General features: G+C 43.7%; 1 protein-coding gene across 1 annotated transcript in view; it reads left to right on the top strand.

Annotated features, from left to right (window-relative positions):
- Positions 1 to 12,974, top strand: part of ST3GAL1 (ST3 beta-galactoside alpha-2,3-sialyltransferase 1) — a 78,447-nt gene that overhangs the window by 49,737 nt on the left and 15,736 nt on the right. The window contains exon 2 of the mRNA XM_042035737.1: positions 2,182 to 2,978. Within this exon, the coding sequence (XP_041891671.1) occupies positions 2,667 to 2,978 (312 nt within the window). The 5' untranslated portion in view covers positions 2,182 to 2,666. The remainder of the gene's footprint in view (positions 1 to 2,181; positions 2,979 to 12,974) is intronic.

The raw sequence follows: 12,974 nt of genomic DNA, 5'->3' as shown, positions 1-12,974 counted from the left end.
AATTTAGCCTCATCTGAGTTACAATAAATAAATACATCTGGTGAAATGTGTGCTTGTTTTGGAAGCCAGAACTGTTTTATCAACAATACTCCATTCTATAGGCTTTTCCAAGAAAGGCTGGATAATCCCCCTCCCTCCTCCTCTTAAAAGTATAACAGAAGAGCAGGAGCTGTGTTTACAAATACTGACTTGGCCCAGTACTGACAGCAGTGGGGGGTTGACCTGCCAGCATCACAGCTCTTGAATTACACACTCCATAAATGGAAAATCAATTTGCTTCTGGGATTCAGCATGTTTTTGGGGTTGTTAGAGGCTGTGTTTTTGTTTAGACTCAAAACTACATCCAGGCTAGAAAAGTAAATGTGTTTGGGGCCGTTCTGCGTCTCAGAGAGCAGCTCGCATGGATGGGGCTGTGCATAGGGGCCGTTCTCCTGAGCTCCCATTCTAACTCTCCAAGACAGTGTCAGCATCCCCATCACCTCTCCAAGGCTGGGATTCCTGAATTTTACCCGGGGATACTTTGGAAGATTTCTGGTTAGTGTAAAAACTTCCCTCTGTAACATTAAAGTGAATGCAGAATGGTTCCCTGATTTACTGGTGCAAGGAGCCCAAGCAGATGGGATTAATAAAGCCCTTTGTTATCCAGCCTGACCCACTTGTCAGCCCTTGAGCTCCTATAAATGCATGTGGAGGGGCCAGACTTAAAATAAATCTCGAGGCATTTGGCAAACAGCAGCTAATTGAAGGGCACATGCTGCCCGTCACGTGCTGAGGAGGAGAAAGCTGGGGCAAAGGCTTAAAACCGAGGTCTGAGGCTCCTGTCTTTGGATTTGACTTTATGGGACTCTGCAAATATTTGCACACCACCTCTAAAATCCAAGTTGTTTCCAAGGTGCCATGTCAAACCCCTTGGAAAAGCGGTTTGGCCTGGTGCAGCTCCTTGCAGATCCCCAGGAGAAGAGCCAGCAGCAAAGCTGGGGGTGCTGCAGCTGCTCTCCCCTCCTGTCTGGATAAACGTCACATTTGAGTGATGCAATGAGGAAGATCCCGCATCAATGTCATGCACAGAATGGGTTAAAATGATGGGATTTAATGCAACAGTTGCAATTTTTCTGGTTTTTTGCTGGCCTGAAGCCTGCAGCTGAGCAGTAAATGACACTTCTCTCCCTGGACTTTCACTTCCTCATAAATTGCACGTATTCTGACACAGTCACTTCTCTGAATTTTTTCCCTACCTTTAAAAAAAAAAAAACGAAACAAAACAGGGTGTTATTTAAGCAATGGCACTTTTGGGGCTTTTGGTAAACATCTGAAGTTTTATAAACAACGTGTTTTTCTTCCCACAAAACAATGGCTGTCCCACAATGGCTTTCCCACAAAACACTGTGGGATGAAGGGATTCATTTTATGACTTTTAAAAACTTGTTTAAATCACTGCTGCCAGGCAGGGGACACCAGGAGGGGAAGGGAGAGCAGCTCTGGGTCTCTCTGTACCTCCAAAGCAACTCCCTGTCTCTCTGCCTAGGCTGGGATAAAGCTGCTATCACCTACCTTTCCTTGACAGAAAAAAGAGCAATTTTCCACGTGAAACAAAGGCCTTTGTTTCAAATACTTTGATTTCCCCTGTTTGTCCCAGGATATATGAGCTCTTTTTGCTTGGCTTTCTCTAATCACAAGTCTAATCCCGATCCTTAAGAAATTAAGCTGGCTGGGGGAAGAAAGAGAAAAGAACTGATTCATCTTCCTCCCTATCCTGCTCCTCCCTCCTTTGCCTGCTGCTTTTTGTTCAGCTGCTCTGAGTTATGAATAGTTTGCTTCCTATCTTGTGGCTATCAAGGTCAGGCTGAAGGAGGGAGGTGAGTCATTGTCATTCAAATAGCTACAGACTGTAATTCAAATAAGGCCAGAGCAGAGTGAGGAGGCTGATTCAATACAAAGAAACTCAATGTCCACAGGTCAATGCTCTGCCCTTTCTGAAACTTCACCCTCAAACTCCTCAGTACGAAAAAATACTGCAGCAGAGCTTGAAGCCAGAGCTGCTGTGTTGAGGGCTCTGAGCTGATCAGAAGTTCTGGGATGGGGAGAGAAAAGCAGAGAAAGTAGGTTGGGAGGAATACAAAAGAAAAAACCCTAAAGTTAGTAAAAATTTTTCTTTCTTTTTTTTTGTCTGTGTGTCTCTAGGTTGCAAACTTCTCTCCATGACTTAAATGGGCATCAGAGCATGTCTCTCTGATGGAATGTACACACCCAGATGATCCAGTCCTTCAAGAACTAAATTCCAAGGAAAATAATACAATTCTTTCTACAATTTGCTTGTTTTAATGTATGGCTTGCTCTCACACACAAAACCTGAATTTTAATTTCTGTATGCAGAAAGACAAGGGTCTGTCTTCAGTAAATCCTCATCAGGAGAGGTTAGCAACAGGAAACAGAGAGGTGGAAGGAAATTTGAAACACTGTGAGAAGGTGAAAGGAAATGTCCTTTTTTAAGCCCATTTGGGGAAGATGCAGCTTCTCCCTTACGGCTGGAGGTAGTGGAGTCAATCTGTACAGCCTAAGCCCGGGGTGGTAACTGGCAGACACCTGCTGCAGCCTTTCCTTTTTGCCTTGCGTTGGACTCTACATTGTTCTTGGCCAGCGGTGGTGGCAGAACCCGAGGGGGAAAGATGGTTGTGGTAAGGAGGAGGAATGTGAAAATGTTCACCTTCGCCTTTTTGCTCATCACGGTGACGTCGTTTGTGCTGAACTACACACACCAGGTGACCACGAGCACCTGGGACCCCAGACATCTCGCCGTGCAGTTTTCAGAGCACGTCCAAAAACTCTTCAAGTACCCCAGGAGACCTTGCAGCTGTCGCACGTGTATTTCAGAGCTGGGACGTTCCCTCTGGTTCGATCAGAGATTTAACTCAACTATGCAACCTTTCCTGACCTCACAAAATGCCTTGATCCCAGAAGACAGCTACAGGTGGTGGCTGGTGAGTGGGGGGTGTGGATACATCCCAGAGTTTGGGTGACGGTGGCGGTGTCAGGCTTTGAGTGATGCTGAGCACATGGAAAGAGATGTCTTCTGTCTGTCTCAGATGACAAGGCAGAGGTGGAAGGAAGTGGGTGTTAGTGCTGCTGTTTAGCTCAGAGGGGCGTGGAGTGCACTTTCACTTGCTCCAAGCTAGAGAAATCCCTGACAGAGTTAGGTGGTAGCTTTGGAATTTGCAAATGTCAATACTGTCATTTTCTCCCTTCTCTTACAAAGACCAGGCTTCATAACCCATCTGTTTCTGCTTCAGATGGGCTTTTTGCATCCATTGAGGTAGAAAATCAAACTAATTGTGATGTCTGTAATTCTCCTGGGGCTCTCCCTACTGTAAGAAATGTAAATAATTAGCAGGATTAAATGGAAAATTATTAATTCCATGTGTATGAGAACATTCTCTGTTGTGGCTGATGTTGTAAAACAGATCTGGAAAGCACAGAGGTGGCTGTGGGCCACTGGGAAGGAGCAACCCCAAGTGTATCCTTGAGCAGGGTGGTCCAGCTGCCCCTTGACTCCTGATCCAAGCATCACGAAAGTGAGCAGAAGCCTTGTTTATACAGCACAGAAGGGAAAAAGATGCATCTTTTTGTTTAGCCTAACAAAAGCCCCTTTAATGTTCTCTTGAAACAAGTCATCAGTTGTTTGATTTACTCATGGCTGTGTAGCCAAGGTGCTAAAGTGCAGATTCCACTGCAGCGATCACAGTGAAATCAGTTTCATTGCACTTGTTTTGCCCCTCTTCTGGAAAAATAGTCCCCTGTGCCTTTCTTTGAACACACCAGCAGTCTGCAACTTGGTGTCTTGCAGAGAGCAAACCCTTGTTGTTGAATTCTGGGCTTTCAGGCCTTCTCTGGCACCCTGAGGGGGCCTCTCCAACAGGCACCCACTATTGTAGTGGAGACGTTTGGGTTTTGGAGGGGTTGTCAGGTACTGTGGGAATGAGGCTGTATAGGATTCATCAATTCTCACTCCACTGTTGCATTTAGTGGTGAAAAATAAAAGCCACTTAACTCTGACATCTGTAACTGTTGTGTAAATGATATAATTGTTTTATGATGAGACTCTCCTTTTTGTAATGAGTCATATGTACTCCAGGTGCTGTATCCTTCCACCTGCCCTTTGGCCATGACTTTGATTTCTCATTGCTTGTGGTTTTTCTTGCAGCTTCCCAACACTTTTCCTACTGGTACCCGTGCTTCTTAGCTGGGCTTTGCTGGAGCCTTGAGAAGGGAAGATGGCAAGCTCAGGTCCTTGCCCTTGCCCTGGCTTGAGGTTTCGCCAGGGAGCTGGGCTGATCTAACAACTGGCAGTTTTCAGAGGAGGGGACAGACTGAGCTCAGTAATGAGAGGATGAGGTTACTCATGGACAGCATGAGCAAAGCCACGCTTCATTCTGCACTCAGAACTCACTGATTTGAGCATGAGGTTGGAATGCATTCTCTCTTAGGGAAAAAAACCCCAAACTAATAAGAAGAAAAAGCTTGGGACTCAGTACAGAAGTCTGAATATGTGATGCTCCTTCTTGTAGTGAAACAGAAAAAAAAGAAGCAGTGTTTCCTCAATTTACAAAATCGATTCGGCTAGAAAAGACCTCTGAGATCATTGAGTGCAACCTATGATTGAACACTGCTTTGTCAACCAGACCATGGCACCGAGTGCCACATTCAGTCTTTCCTTAAACACCTCTAGGGATGGTCACTCCACCACCTCCCTGGGCAGCCCAGTCCAAAGTCTAATCACCCTTTCTGTGAAGAAATTCCTTCTAATGTCCAACTTAAACCTCCCCAACCATAGTTTTAGACTGTGTCTTCTTGTCCTGTTGCTAGCTGCCTGGGAAAAGAGGCTGACCCCCACCTGGCCACAGCCTCCTTTCAGGTGGTTGTAGAGAGTGACAAGGTCACTCCTGAGCCCCTTTTTCTCCAAGCTAAACATCCCCAGCTCCCTCAGCCTCAGTCTCCTCACAGGACTTGTGCTCCAGACCTTTCACCAGCTTTGTTGCCTTCTGTGGACTTGCTACAGCTCCTCAGTGTCCTTCTTGAAGTGAGGGGCCCAGAACTGGACACAGCACCCAAGGTGTGGCCTCACCAGTGCATTAAAAATTCAGCTCAACCTGAAACGGATTCTTTTGGAGGATGTTTGTTTCTTTTTCAGCAAAATGAAAAAAAATAGACTTTCAGAACAGTCAAAAGTCTCCCCTCCCCATCCCAAACAAAAGCTGTTCATTAATTTTCAGGGCTGTCTAACCATGTTTTAGTGTTTTCATTCTTTTTTTTAAATTTTATTCAGATCAAGTTCAAAGGGAATACACCATTTCAGAATACAAAATCAAAGCAATTTTTTTTCAGATGGTAAAAATAAATCTTCTAAGATTCCTAGACTTTTTCAATATTCAACCAGGATATGTGAAATATTTTGATGTCCCCCATAACTGCATTGTGTATAGGAAGTTTTACTTACTGAAAGTCTTTGCCCTAATGCATAGTAGATAGCGAAAGTGCCCTGAAAGAGGAGTTTTGGGTGAACCCCGGGCATGACATGGCCTCACCTCCTCATTGCAACTAATTGCTTATGTACATGTTGCTTTGGGTAAGCTTTTCCAAGACAGTATCATTTCTTCAGTAAATAATTCCCAGTTGCATCCTGAGGGCAACTCCCTTTTCACTGTTCACTTTTAGGCTCATCTTCAAAGCAATTCTGAGATTTTAGCCAGTCTTTAAGAAAACATTGCTCATGGCCATGTTTCACTCTTGCATGCCTTGCCAACTCAGTAATTTGTGACATTTTGTTATATTTGTACATAAAAATGAGGCATGAGGAAACCGGAGATTGCTCAAACTTCTTTTCAGGGGAGGAATGACTGTGTGTTCACTCTCAGGAGCTGATTTCCAGCAGCGTGGTGGTTTCATTGAGCTGTAACTGAAACTCTGAGATGCACTGGAGCTCTTTTATTGCACAGCTGTGACTTACCTGTCATGGGGAGACCCGTGTGATGTGCTTGCGCTAAACACAGGCAGAGCCCTTGCCTGTCTGCCAAACTCAGTCTGCCCTCCCTCCCCCTTAACCCTGTCGCTGTAGATGTGAATAAGTGCTATTCATCCAAACAGTCCTGCAGCATTAGTGTCTCTCCAGTACTAGGACAGTGAGGACTGATTTCAGAGACTAATGACCAATTGTCATTAGTCAATTTCAGAGACTAATTGGAGACAAAGTGACATTTGGGACGGAAGAATGGGGTGGTTTCACTTGCCTACAGCTCTTCATATGGCTGCCAGGCTGCTTTATGGTTTATTTGGAGAATATACAGTTTGAACATTTTCAGTGTGGTAGGATGTGACCTTTTGGAGGGAAATATTCCTGCCTGCTCTGAATAAAACTGTTTGTGTATACTGGATTTAGTGCTACCACCTGTGCAGGTGGGATGGAGCAGGGGAGAGAAGGTCAGTGTCACCATCCCTGCAGTGGCTCATCTCGCTGCATGGGGCAGGGCTGCTCCAGAGAAGGCACCTGAAAATGTACCTGGCTGTTTCTTTGCTCATGGAAACAATGGGGATGTCGTCAGGACAGCTCCTTGCCGTTCATTTGCTTAAATATACACAGCTGATAAACTCTCCCTTCATTATTTTAGTTGGGTAGCAAAGAATGGCCCAAATTCTTCTCCTGTGTACACTCCTGCAGCTGCTCTGTGCTTTTTGTGACTTAAAGTTGAATTGGAATCCTCTACTCTCAGGGAGGATCTGGGCATTAATAACAGTTCAGGCCGTGAACATTTTGTTAGAAATTCCTCCCTCCCTCCCTTTTCTCCCTCTCACCCTTCCTGTCTCTCACCTCCTCCCTCTCTCTTTCTCCTCTGCCTTCCCTCATCTTAAGCTCAGGGACTGTGAGAGTGTTTTTGCAAGGTGGCACCTGGTGTTACATGATACATTCCTTTCTGTTTATATTTTCTTTCCCACCTCCCTGAGCTGGTTCACCTGCAAGTTTTCCATTGTTTTACCATGACACAACTGCTGTGGATGTTTTCACTAAATTTAGTAACCCATATATAAGGAAACTTGGCAAGAATTACATGCCGTAACAAAGCACAGCATTTATTTGTAGTTCTCAGGGGTGGATGCATTGTTCTTGGTGGTCAGAAAGTATTAAAAATACGAGATCAGAACCTGCTGTTCTAAATCCAAACGTTGAGGTTGATGGATTGAAGTTGTGATAAGTAAATTTAGACCCAGAGTTTCCTGGCAATCTTCTCTGTAGATCATTTTTCATAAACTATCATGTTATAAGAATTTTTATCTCTAGTCTTATGATGTTTGAGAGTTTTGCCTTTTCTTTGGAAGAAAGCTCAGATCTTGGGGCCATGTTACTAGCATATCTAAAAGAAAATACTAGTTTAAACTCATTATATTTGTAGGAAAAATGTAATAAAAATTAAAAATTTGCTATCCAGTCAGTGAATAAAAGGGCATCCCACCCAACACGTGTGCTGGGGAAGTTGGGGCAGCTGCACTGATCTTTAAGGCAGCAGCAGAGCTGCTTGGCACCTGAGTCATGCATTTTGAATGCTCTCTGAGGAAAATGTGTCCAAATACTTTGATCACCAGAAGTTTCCTTCAAAACTGGGACACTGACGGGGACACTTTGAAAGCAACAGAGAGGCCTCAGTACTTTGAAGGCAGCATGTAGCTACCAGATCACTGCAGAAGGTGGTACCAAACCCAGGCTCTGGTCCCAGGCTCTGGTCCCAGTGCCTGCCACATGCCCAGTCCCACCTGCAGTTGAGCTGCTTGGTTGCAAGTGTGACATTTAGGCCAGATTTGGACATACTGGAAGAACCTGACCCTGGGCTACCTCTTACCCTCACTGGCAACCCCCACATAGGTCCAGCTGGGCTGGAGCTGCTCCTCCTATGGTGAGGACAGATGGATGAGAAGGTGGTCCAAGCTCACGTGTCTCTCTCAGCACTAGGATCAGTAGTAGTAGTGGTGCAGTGTAGTGTAGAGGTGACCCATACCAGCCATGGAAGTCAGAAATTGTACAACTCAGCATATTATTGTGTGTTATTTACAATATATATACACATATAAAACTAATATTTATATTTGAGAATGTAAATTTTTCAATGACATAAATCAGTAAACAAAGCCCAAACTCTTGAAAGCCCCTGTATTTTTCCCCTTCAACTCTTAGATGCATAGTAATTAAAAGACATTAAATGTAACTAGAATAAAGCCATATTTTCCAGACCAAAGAGGCATTTTTAAAGTTGATGGTTTCCTTTTCAGTTCTCCTTGAGTCTGTATAATGGAGATTACCTGGATTTGCCCCACCAGACTGTTGCTAGGATTAATCTTGTAGCTGGAAGGTGTTGCATGAGTGTTAATGCTTCCAAACTGCTGCAGTTGGGCAATTAGTAGCTGTGCAAAAGAGATTCTCATGGGGCTGTATTTCCTCTTTATCTTTTGAAAACAGGTAAAAAATTAATTAGAAAAGCCACAAACACTAGTGTTGCTACTCCAACTTCCCCCAGGCTGCCTGGCTGTGTGTTGGCAGGGTTGCCTTGCTGGTGCTGAGTGCTGCCAGACCCACAGCTGTACCTGTCTGTCCACCACAAGGGTTCTGCCTCATCTCATGTTCTGTCTGCAACTCCATCATGCCAGTGATTGAAGGCTAATCTATTCTACCTGCTAATAATTTGGGATTTTGCAATTGCGTTTAATATGCTGCCGAACTTGGCTGTGAGTGCAAGATGCACAGGCAGCAGGAGGGCTTTCCTTTGAGGTTCTCCTGACTTCTTTGAGACCCCAAGATAAGAAGGATGTGGGTCTCTTGGAACAAATCCAGAGGAGCCCAGGAAGATAGAGAGCTGGAACACCTTTCTTGTAAAGACAAAGTGAGAGAATTGGGGTTATTGAACCAGAAGAAAAGAAGGCTCTGGGTAGATTTTATTCCAGCTTTTCAATATCTAAAGGGGCTACAAGAGAGCTGGAGAGGGACTTTTCACAAGGCCAGGTACTGATAGGACAAGGGGGAATGGCTTTAACCTGGAAGTTGGTACGTTGGAGATTAGGTATTATTAGTTATAAATTCTTTCCTTTGAGGGAAAGGTTGCCCGGAGAAGTGGATGCCCCATCCCTGGTAGTTTTCAAGGCCAGGTTGGATGGGGTTTGGAGCAACCTGGTCTAGTGGAAGGTGTCAATGCCCATGGCACGGGATCAGAACTGGATGATCTTTAAGGTCCCTTCCAACCCAAACCATTCTGTGATTCCATAACTGTTGCTGTGTCTTCACAGCTCCAAGCCATTATTTCTGAGCAGCCTTGGCTGAATTCACCCTCTTCCTTTGCAACCCCTTAGCCAGGTTTTGGGTATTGCTGCTTGGTAATGCTGTCAATGTGACGGCACTGGAGAGCCCAGTGAAGCCTTCTGAGAAGTTTATAAAAGCAGCAAATCCCATGTCGTCCTTAGAGGGGGTGTGCACAGTGATGAGAGAGGGAACAACGGGCTCTTCCTTGGAGAGCCATTCATGGGTAAAGAAAGAGAGTGCATAAACTTTGAGGGTTCTTTTTTTTTTTGCTTGCTTTTTTAAAATAAGAAGATGCAAAACCAGCTAGTTAACTTCTGTATGTGAAATGAGGAGCTTCTAAGGCTGGGAGATGATTCAGGAAACTTCTCAATCTGAACTCCCAAGTACAGTTTTTAACAACCTAAGGTGAAGAGTTGACTCTCAAGTGACGCACAAATATTTTATGGAGGGAAGCTGGACTGTTTAGTAATCCAGTGATATTTTATATAAATGATATAAGATTATAACCCACACAAGGTGTGTTAAGATGCTTTATGGTCTTAGGCAAAGAGTTAAACTGCTTCTTTAGACGCATATATTACTTGCACAGACTTCTGAGAAAAGCAGCCACTTCACTCAGGACACGGGGGTCAAGTATTTCAGTGTATTTAAGGCCACTTCTAGCAGCTGTATCCATACACGTATCCGTGCCACACATCTACAGCACTGTTGATTTTCTCTTGTTTTCGTTTCTTTTCTTCTTTGCCTCTGTTTCTTGAGTTCTTTTACTCAGAGTTCGAATTAAAAAGCAGAGGATGCTAGGTTGTTGTTTGGACTTAGATATTTAATATTTTCTTATCTATAGCACAGCTGCACGGGATGTGCCTCAGTTAACAAGGTGGAAAATGGACATGAGTTCTAACTTCCAAGGCCTTTTAAGGTCCAATTTACCCAATTATGGAATGCCAAGTAATTTATTTTTACTTATAATCCAATAACTAACTATTCATGAGATGCACTGCAGGTTTTTTGACCCAATACCAGAACACCCAGATTTGTGATGAAGGAAGGGGAAAAGAAGAACAAATCCACACCCAAAATCCTCCATGTTGTTACATATATCCCATAAGCCTAATTTTTCTACATCTCTGCATATTCCACCCAGTGATATAACTTTAATTACAGCAACAACCTCAGTGTTATCACACAATTTAGGAGCCTTTCCCAAGGCTTCAGGTCAAATGCAGTGTGCTTCTGGCGATCACTGTCAGCACTGAAAGGCTGAAATTCTCAGAACTCAGGATTCCAACACAGCACTTGGAGGGAGGATGCTCTTCTAGGAGAGCCACATGGCACTGCTACGGCTCTGCCTTGCACAGCATGGACAGACTTTCACTCAGTACTTCTGTTGATTCAGGGGAAAGGCCAGATGGGTGGGAGCTTGGTAAGGAGAAAAAAAGAAAAAGACAACAATACTCAAAAAAATAGGACAAAAATTTGGTGTGGGAAAGTGAACTATAATCGGCTTATAATTGTAATGCTATTAAAATGGTCTTTTGTCAAGCCAAGCAAACATTGTGCAATACAGAACTGGCTGCATGTTAAGTCTGAACTTTTACAAGCTGAATATGCCTTGGAGTTAACCAGCTTTGTTGCCTCCTCTTCTCTGTTTTGCTGAAACATCAAAGACCAGCCAGTGTTGATAGAAGATTAGGCCTGAAAAGTATAGTTCAATCAGATAATCACTGGGAAATTAAAACAGAGCACTTAAAATGAGTTAAGAACAGATGTCTCATTGTATGGGTGTTCATCACACAGTGCAATAAGATCATCACCCTATTTGAGATCACTGAGAGAATTTCTAACATTAGTAATGGTCTTTCCCATGGAAGTTGTGTGCAACAGAGGGATTGTAGGACAATGGTGTCCAACTTCCAGGTTGGTGCCCATGTTTCAATTTGGTTGCAGTAGAATTACTCTAGACAGAAACATAACAGGATGGAGGAGCCTATCCAGGATGTTTCTTACCATTTTAATGCAGCAAAAATGCATCAATACTCCAGGTCCTTTTCTGATGCTATCATTCTGGATGAAAAGAAAATTTAACCTAAAAAGGGCACCCAGGTACTTAAAATTTTCTGAAAATTTCCTTCCTCTTCTGAATTTTCTCAGGCAAAATCAGTTCAAGAATAAGATTTTGGTGGCTTTCCTTTTCATTTCTTAAGGACGGTTAAGAGTCAGCTCATCTTTACAGAGAGTAAGTGTACCTGGGTGTACGTAAATATGTGTTCAAATAACTCAAAATAAGTTCCTTTTTCAAAAAGTTGTATTTTACAACATTATACACCTGTACTACACTGTAACATCTATGAAGTCTCTAATTATTTTGAGGGCTGCAGGTTTTCTAACATTGTTTTTCTCATATTCAGAGTAAGAACAGGTTAAATTGGATTCATAAAGAACACACAAGAGTTTAGATATGTGGTTATGTGTTTGTTGCATCACACACAAATTTAGAAATTACCTTTTTTATTTATATAATTGAGCCTTGCACTGAATAGTGAGACACATGGTCATAATTACAGTGCTTGTCTGTTCATCCTAATTACCTTGCATCTTAATCACCTTGTGCAGTCCAGTAGTAAGATTAAGCCTGTGTATGCAACGTTGCTTTGTCTTCTTTGTTTCAAGTTCTTGGCCTCAATGTCATCCTGTAGCTCTGAGCTCCAGAGACCTGTTGCTCACTTCAGTGCAAATAAGGTCCTGTGAAAAGGCAACACAGAATTTAAACAAAAATTACAGTGCTGCACCTGTTTGTGTTTGTGTGAGAGAGGGAGATAGCAGGACAACAGTTCCTGGTGCAGTCAAGGGAAACTCATGGGAAACTAAAGCCAAATTACCCAAGGCCATTCCTGAGAGTCGTGGGAAAAGGTGTTTCTCTTCTCTCCCTCCCTGTCTTTCCATGCCCTGGGCTGGCAGAGCAAGCCAGAGCCTTTTTGGTCCATTTCATGCTGGAGCCGTTCTCCCTCTGTGAGCTTGGAAGCAAGTGGCACCAGGAGGGTGGGCAATGCTGTTTGTGAGCCTGCCAGCACTCCCAGCCTCTTCAGGAAACCTCAGAGAGCTGATCCCCAGAAAGGGAGTGTCTGACCATCACCTGCCCTGCACCTTGCCTGTACCTTCCCAATCCAGCCATTGTTTCCACCATGCACCACAGAGCTGCTACAGAACAGTTTCCCTCCATGGCAACAGGCACAATGACCAAGGTCCAGGTGGATTTCTTCATCCTGGAGATTTTTTTTAGATGATTTTGTGTCTCCAGCCCTCAGGGTTAATTCTACTAGAGTTTCTTATTGCATGAGCAGCTGGTTTCTCCACAGTTCACTTCCCAGTTCCCTCTCCCACTCCTGGCATATGCCAAAATTTGTGGAAGGGATATCAGTCACTTCTGTCTTTCATCAACTTCCTTGAGACTTTTCTGTCCTTTTTTGGAGAGTTAAAAGAAATTTTACGCATGACCTAGCAGAAGATACCTGACCCAGAGTGGGTTTAAGCTTATAGACACCAGAGAAACATTTATTCTGCTAAGGCCAGCCTTGGGGAAAATGCTTGATCTGTTCTATCATGGCTAGATAGAGACTGAGGAAGTGTGTGAATCTGAGGAGAA

This window comes from Corvus kubaryi, unplaced genomic scaffold (assembly GCF_017639235.1).
Source record: "Corvus kubaryi isolate FWS band 111438036 unplaced genomic scaffold, C.kubaryi_AGA036_p1.0 37385, whole genome shotgun sequence".
In the NCBI taxonomy this organism is placed as follows: domain Eukaryota; kingdom Metazoa; phylum Chordata; class Aves; order Passeriformes; family Corvidae; genus Corvus; species Corvus kubaryi.
Note: the sequence above shows the minus strand (reverse complement) of the source record. Positions and strands in the feature narration are given on the sequence as shown.